Source organism: Anarrhichthys ocellatus, unplaced genomic scaffold (assembly GCF_004355925.1).
Source record: "Anarrhichthys ocellatus isolate YVR2014 unplaced genomic scaffold, GSC_Weel_1.0 scaffold135, whole genome shotgun sequence".
Lineage (NCBI taxonomy): Eukaryota > Metazoa > Chordata > Actinopteri > Perciformes > Anarhichadidae > Anarrhichthys > Anarrhichthys ocellatus.
The window spans coordinates 402877-410668 of record NW_022280165.1 but is presented as its reverse complement, the minus strand read 5'-3'; the positions used below and the strand labels follow the sequence as shown (position 1 = coordinate 410668).

Here is a 7792-nt window from a genome sequence, read left to right as displayed (position 1 = left end):
CCAGTCCTGTTCCCCTGTACCCCGCTCCAGTCCTGTTCCCCTGTACCTCGCTCCAGTCCTGTTCCCCTGTGGACTTCTTGCTTGCTACCCATGCCAGTAAGCTTTTGTGTCTTCACTTTTCTTCTGTCACTGTCCTTGTAAGAATAGATGTCTGCATTTGGTTCCTGTCCCTTCTTGCCTTGTACCCACCTGCCTGATGGTGATTTAAGGGTTTAACCACTTTAATTTAAGAGTATTGTGTTTTGTAAGGATGGTCCCCACATAGTTCCATTTTAAAATGATGACTTTCATCATTCAAACAGGGGACTCACTGCCGGGGACGGTGTGCCAGGCACCGCCGTTGATGATGTTGTTGTGTGACTGGAAGTCCTCGTAGTGGCAGATGCGGCGGTTGGGGTTGGACATCGCCAGGTTAGTCGAGGCGTAGACGGTGGCCAGCCAGCGGAAGAAAGCGTTGTCCGCCGTGGGGGTGTCCTCCTGAGGGGCCCAGTCCCGGGTGCAGTCGAAGGGGTACACGACCACCAGTTCTCCCCCGTGGAGGTTCGCACTGAGCACGAAGGGGATGTCCTGCATCCAATTGATGACAGCACGCGTCACTGGTGCAACCTGGGAGGGATGGACACACTGATATAGTTCTATATGGACTTTGTTGTGATGCTTTTGGTTTAGAATTCTCAGACTTCATTTGTAAATCAAATGGCGCAGAAAGTTATTTGCATCTGTTGATTACATTTAAATTTCTCAAGGCGGTGCTCTGTTCTTCATCCTGTCAACGTTCAGTCACAGCCGAGTCCTCTGCCTAAACTACCTCCTGTGTGTTACCATCTACAAGCTCAACATGTAGGATGGTAGGCTAAGGTGTTCCCATGAAAGCCATACCAGTAACAAAAAAACAAAGCAGAAATTACAAAAAAATAATACGTGAGGTGAATATATTGAAATTTGGTGATATTTTTACTGTGTACTGTTTGAGGCCTCCAGTGAAACCTCTGTTTTCCTTTAAACCAGCCTTAAAAACAGCTTTTCAGTGTGACCTACATTCATGCACCAATATATGTCACGCTTTTTCTTTTTAAGTAGCAGAATTTGGTCCTTTGATGCAGTAAACTGTATTTCTTTCAAACCGCTTCTGAAGTTTGAAAGAAATAATATGTCTGTTTTCAAAGTCCTTCCTCGGTTTGTACCGGAAAGTTGAATTTTGGTGATTCTAGTCTTTTACAGCGTTCTTCATACCACCAGTAGATTGCGCCACAGTGGTGGATTGTTCACATCCTACACTTGGCTCGAACTAAATTCCTAAATGCTCAAATGCCTCATTGATTGTTACAATATTGTTTACTGTTACATTACCCATAGTTGAATGTGTAACTGATTAAATGGGTTAATATAAGCTCTGGCTCTAGTTCCTCCTCCCCTCGTGTCCATGTGTGGGTCCTATATGGTGTTCTAGTGCGTTATTCTCTATGTTTTTGTCAGAAATGAGGGAAGGTTGCACATTATAACTTTTCTTTCCGGTAGTGTATTATTAATGTGGTTTTACTCTACTCAGGGCTGCTTTGTGATGTGGCCAGGACTCTCCCTAAGCTTTTATATCTGGCCACAACAGATTGAAATACTCATATTCATGACGTTTTACTCTCCCCTACACCACATGTCCTCACCATGGCGTCTTCTTTAGTGTAGTACTCTGGCATGGGGATGTAGTGGTTGGGGACTTTAGATGTATCTGCCGCCGTCTCTTGGGCATCCCACATGATGTTGTTCAGGTCTGGGAAGTTGTGATTCAGGTCGATTCCTTCAAAGGTGTATCGTCCGTCGGCCCAGCCGGCCAGTTCAGAGCCCTGCAGCAGATCGGTCAGAAACAGGGACATTTAGACAACTATTCCATCACTGTAGTTTCCTTGCATACTCTATAAAATGGGGACTTCAACTTCCTGGTCAACACCACCATTTTTGTCACAGCATGTTTCATGTGAGCTTAAATTAGTTGTAGTTTTGGGTGTTATTAGTCAGCGTGTCTCCATCAGGCTAATCTGTGAATTTGATGAAATGCCAGAAAAATGATGCCAATCCCTTTACCATCCCTGATCGACCAAACCCAACCTGCAGTCCAACCCAGAATAGACAAAGGAAGCAGATCTGCCCTCTCTCCTTCAACTACAAGACAACATGAGTGTTAATCCTACACAGAGTCACTTTGACATCGCCCACCTTCTCATAAGCTGCTTCGTATCCGTCAGGGTTCATGGAGGGCAGGAGGTGGATTCGAGTCTCGGTCACCAGCCGAACGATGCGCCGGTTGCCCTTCTTGTACTCTCTGCACAAGTACTGCATGAGGTTGAGGACGAGCTCTCGGCCCAGGGCCTCGTTCCCGTGCATCCCGGCCACGTAGCGGAACTCAGGCTCCCCTGCCAAGAGAGAAATTCAAGGAGTCGTTTTATTTGCCAAGCAAGTAGAATGTGGAGGTATTTATCTGGGCCCAACATCAGCTTGAACCACACAAAACATGAAGCATTTGACATTTCGATTTTATTCAGTAGGTGAAAGTTAAATCCCAGAGCCACATCAGGAGCACATCTTGTTTGCATTGTGTTAGGCAACAGTGTGACCGCACTTTGCCAATACTCGTACATGGATTGGCCAGACTTGATGGCATTCTTAAAGCTGAGACTTCCAAAGACCCAAAATCAGCACAAAAATTTGAAAAAGCCAATTTTCCTCCTGGATTGGACACCAGAGTTCATTAACCATGAAACCGCTGAATCGCCTGGTGTCAATAATTTAACCCAAATTCCCATTATTTCCTCTTGGATGTGAAGCAGTTTTGAAATCTGTTGCCTGAGAAGAAAGACAGAAAGCTGCCCTCCACTGAACTCATTTAAGCTTTTTGGCAGATGTAGAGATTCCTGCATCTGAAAACATCACATAGAGAGAGAGAGCCGTCTCCGATTTCAAGCGGTTATCAGTTTGTTTATCTGAGAGAGGCCTTCTCTAGAAGACACCCAAGCCTCCCTGTGTGTTGCTGCTGCTGCAGGAAAAGAAGTCTGAATAAACACCGGAGGATGTGGAACTGGGCCCCTGAGAGGAACACCATGAACTCTGGTCCAGATCCTTCAGACTTTTAAGGTTTCAACTCGTAGAAGAAGAGTCAAAGCACTCTTACCTAGTTCATGTTTGCCGGGGTTATCCGAGATCTCCATGACGTACAGTTTGAGGCCCAGGTAGCTCTTCCCGATGGTGTAGATGCGGGTGATGTCCGGACACTCCTCTGTCACAGACTTCATGAGCTTTGGGGTTAAGCACAGTGGTGGAGGAAGAGTTCAATCACCCAGAGCCCAAATGATAGATTAACGTTTGTTTCGTCCAACCAACAGTCCAAGTTGTTTTGTTTGTAAAGTAACTAAAGCTGCTGAATGTAGTGGATTAAAAAGTACAACATTTCCCTCTGAAATGTAATGAAGTAGAAGTAGAAGTACCTTAAGTGTGTACCTGAGTAAATGTACTTGGGTTAAATTCCAACTCTGGTGTTAAGAAGTTTGACTAAAAGTCATCAAACGGTTAAATGTGAACTGTGAGGAAATCTGCAAACTGTTAAGAGTCTGAGTAAGAAGTTTGGAATCAGCTTTAGGGGAAACCAAAGTTACTCATCATGCATGTGTGGCCCTGCAGCCGGTCATCACACTCCAACCTTTCTCATCTCCTTGTAGTTGTGCTGTCTGAAGTCCAGAGCGTCTTCTGATCCGGGCTCTCGCTCTGAGTAGAAGTTGTCTGTTGGATCTACGAGGAAAGAAAGAGCACATTGACTTCCTGAAAGACAACCTCGCCTTTAAAGAAAAGGGACAAAACGTACTGTGCTTCATGCTGCAACCTACCATCGACTCGACAGCCGAGTATCTCCGCCCTGAGGCAGATGGTGCCGTTAGAGTACCAGGTCTGAGGGTTGATGCGGAGGAATCGGGCGACGGTGGGAACAGGAAGGAGTCCGAGCACCGGGGCCTCTGGATTCTGGTTTCCTTCAAATATCTGTACAATTCAATGTTGCATCACATCGGTTTGAACATTTTAGGATCCCCTGCAGATGTGCGTTGTTGTTATTTTAATATAGAATAACAGAATTAGACATTCTTAGCAGTTGGTCCACACTACGGAATGGATTGCAGTGCGACTCGGTGCCGATATTCGTGGTCCCCAGAGGATGAATCCTAATGACTTTGGTGATCCTCCATCACCAGGTCTAAAGTGTAAGTTGTCCAATAGTTTAGTGTGCAGTAGCTCAGAAAAGATTGAACATGTTTGTTGACTCTTGAAATAACTTTCACTCACGTCTGACTGAAATCTGTTCAAAGGTGTTTGAGATAACAGACAACAAGCAGGACTGAACACCACCTCACGGTAGAAGAGAGAACAACATCTGTATTAACCACCAGCTGCTTGCTAACAGATCAGATGTTCAAAAGAACTGCAAACAAGTTGCAGGTTTGGATTAAAGGTGTTTCCATCTGCATGCTGCAGCCTTCATCAATGTTTTAGTTTGAACATTTAGATCTTTTGTTGTAGAGATTTCTAATATATATAAATTTATACTGTTATAATGCCAACCAATAGTTTCACTTTCCTGCTCTACTCTATTTGTTTCCTCTCTTCCTCTGTAAGAGCAGTTGAGCTTTAGTTCACGGTACATATTTCACTTTGGCACAAACTCTTGTAAATCTGTTTTCCATCAGTAGAGGTCCGTGGTCACGTTATACATTCCTCTATGTTAGAGAACTCAAAGACACTGTGTTAATACCGCTTCTTCTGTCCCATTCATGCAGCTCTCCCAGCTCACAGAGTCGTTGCTCAGCTGGACTTTGTAGGTGTGGACCCAGTCCCAACTGTAACAAAGACCAAGAGATGTGTGTTAACATTGTGCTCTGACTTGTCAAACAGTCTTTTGTGTGTTTTAGCAGCAGTTTTAAATACATGTCTTGGAACAAAGCCTTTTAACCCTGATCCCTGACCTCCAGATGGAGTTGCGGCCCTGCATGATGACTCCAGTGAACAGGGTGAGGTGGATGGCGTCCACCTCTAGCCACTGGTGCCGGTCCTTATACTTTGCACACCAGGCTCCGTCGTAGAGGTCTCCATCCTCGATGCCAGACTGAAAACACATGGTACACAGAAGTTGTTGTTTTTGTCAACTGCAGAACCTATTGCAGGCTTGCCTCCGCCTCGGTGTGTAGCGTTGCATAAGACTTCGGTGTTGACCCTGATTTTAAGATAATTGCTTTCAGACTGCAGAACAAGAGAGGGGGGTCGGGTGTGGAACAGGACTGCTGGCTCTGTATCTGACAGATTATTTAATTTCCAAGAAACTTAACAAGAGCACTTTCTCCTACTTCAGATCCAATCACTGGAGCTTTTATTCATCTTACATGCCAGCAAGGGGGGGGGGGGCTACTTTATCTTATAGTTTAAGAAACATGCAGCAGAAAATATGTGAACTACAGTGAAGGAGTAGGGACATCATATTGTGTGTGTTAATTTGTACATCTGCATGATTCACAATATGAACAACGAAGCACTCATTCATAACAGAGCTGAAGGCTCTGAAACGTGTAAATCTGTTGTTTCGGTCCAGACTCATCTCGGATGGATTGTTATGACAGTTTGTACAGATATTCATGGTCCCCAGAGGATGATTTTTAATACATTTAGTGATCATCTAATGCCATCATCAGCTCAAAAGTTTCATTTGTTTTGACCAAATACAAAACGATTTTCATTCCCATCAGCCGCTGCTGTACTTTGTGTTCAGTAGCAATTAGCAAGTGTTAGCATGTATCTTAGTTCAGCCTCACAGAGCTGCTAGTGTGGCTCCAGACTCAGTCTTGTTCAAGCAAAAATGCAAGATTTGCTTCTTTTCTTGTGTCTTACATGATGATAAATTGAATATTTTGGGATTTTGAAATGTTCTTTGGCCAAAACTAGGACTTTGAAGATGTCATTTTGGGCTTAGGGAACTTTACACTATTTTCTAATAATCTTTTGGACACAATTAATCGATAAAGTACGTGTCAGTTAATGAAAATAATAATTAGTTGCAACCCTGTTATCATGGTATTCATACCTAATGTTTATTTCTGATCATCTTATAAACCTCAGCAGGATCTCTTTAAAAGACAAAGTCCCTCCAGAGCTTCAGTTTAATCAAGTGAAGTGATATTTCTACTTCTGGAAACACACACTATATGAGTTCCTGTTATTCTATGTCTTTACACTTCCATAAGAAGCAGCTCACTGTACTTGTGCTTGATCCAGATCTAGACCCACCTGGATATTCAGCCTCCCTCTGTGAGGACCCAGACCCGTCCGCTGGTAGGAAGAAGCCTGGATCTGGCTGTCATCGACGCGCAGGGACTCCAGGCCGATAGGGGGGCAGTCTGGAAGGAGAGGGAGATCAGGTCCCCTGTGGGTTTGTGTCTGCTATAAAGAAACAGCTCTGGGACTGAACTCTCCCTCATGGTAAGCAAACACATGTCTGATGTAATCAGAGGCTGTTATGTGGAATATCTCTCATCATCCCGGGTCAGTTCAGTGGAAGCTTGGAGGCCCTCTGCAGAGGAAACTGCAGATAAGCGAATCCGTGGAGGGTTTGATTGTAATTTGAGACGAAGTTGAGGCTTGAGAGGAAAGTCAAATGTCCAGCGCAGCTACAGCTGCAGCGTGTTTCATGTCTTTGGGAAGGAGCAGTAACACTACGAGTACTGGCAGGATCAAACAGTTCTCTTTAACGTGTGTTCTCTTTAGGTCAAGGGATGCTTTCACTGCCACATCTTTAAAACCCAAGCAGGAGGAGCAGAATGAAGACGTCTGGTTTAAGGAGGTTTACATTAGAACAATATGTCAGATTCCTTGTATGTGCAACAGACTTTGGCAAATAAACGGTTCTGATTGTGACAAATCCCTTTAACATGTGGAGCTGTTAGTCGATCTGCACTCACTCGCTCCACTTTCTTACACGTGAATATTTGCTGATTTTCTTCGTCTTTTGTGATAGAAAACTGAATACAATGTGTTGTTTACGAACAACCTGTAGACATGTCCCATGTCCCACTATTTCTGACTAATATAATAATTATTGTAGATAAAATAATAAATATTTTATCTACAATAATCCAATGTAGGTAATTATGCAGCATGCCCCATACAGCTGAAACAAACAGCTGATTAGGTGATCAATAGAGATCTTCTATAAACCAAACTATCAATCCTTTAATCAAGAACATAATGGAATAATGGAAATAGTTTGAAAAGAAACTCGTTGTTATTCTGCAGCATTAATGTAACAAAATCATGTAAAGTCATATTTATTTCACTCATTTAAAATCTTAATAATTGGTTTTAATCAGCTTGAAGTATCGTTAGCTACTCAAAGCTTCATGAAAAAAGTCAAACCAAGTAAATGTTTCGTCCTACCGCGTTGTGTTCCCTTATCTTCTGTCTTGCTGTCTTCTTCTTCTTCTTCTTCTTCTTCATTCTTGTTTTCTTCTTCACTGTCTTGGCTGATGTTTTTGGTGTCCAGCTGTTTCTCTTTGGATAACTTTGTCCTTGCTGCTGTTGGAGTCGGTCGGTCTGTGACGCGATCGTGCGGCTGCACAGAGACAGACTCAGCTGTAGTTGTGTTGTTAAATAATGAATTCATCTCAGTTGTTGTATCGTCTGTCAGCGCTGCGTCTAAAAATCCACCCAGAAGAATCACTGCAACCAACGTGCACAATGACTTTTCCATCTTCCTCTTTGTTTGCTGCTG

At 43.6% G+C, this 7792-nt stretch overlaps 1 protein-coding gene across 1 annotated transcript in view; it reads right to left on the bottom strand.

Moving 5' to 3' along the window:
- cpxm1a (carboxypeptidase X (M14 family), member 1a) overlaps positions 1-7792 on the bottom strand; it is a 10736-nt gene extending 2944 nt beyond the window's left edge. The window contains exons 1-10 of the mRNA XM_031877413.1: positions 7459-7792; positions 6313-6422; positions 5001-5140; positions 4790-4874; positions 3873-4023; positions 3689-3777; positions 3164-3287; positions 2212-2408; positions 1662-1841; positions 312-606 (exon numbers count right to left, since the gene is read on the bottom strand). Of these exons, the coding sequence (XP_031733273.1) occupies positions 312-606; positions 1662-1841; positions 2212-2408; positions 3164-3287; positions 3689-3777; positions 3873-4023; positions 4790-4874; positions 5001-5140; positions 6313-6422; positions 7459-7771 (1684 nt within the window). The 5' untranslated portion in view covers positions 7772-7792. The remainder of the gene's footprint in view (positions 1-311; positions 607-1661; positions 1842-2211; positions 2409-3163; positions 3288-3688; positions 3778-3872; positions 4024-4789; positions 4875-5000; positions 5141-6312; positions 6423-7458) is intronic.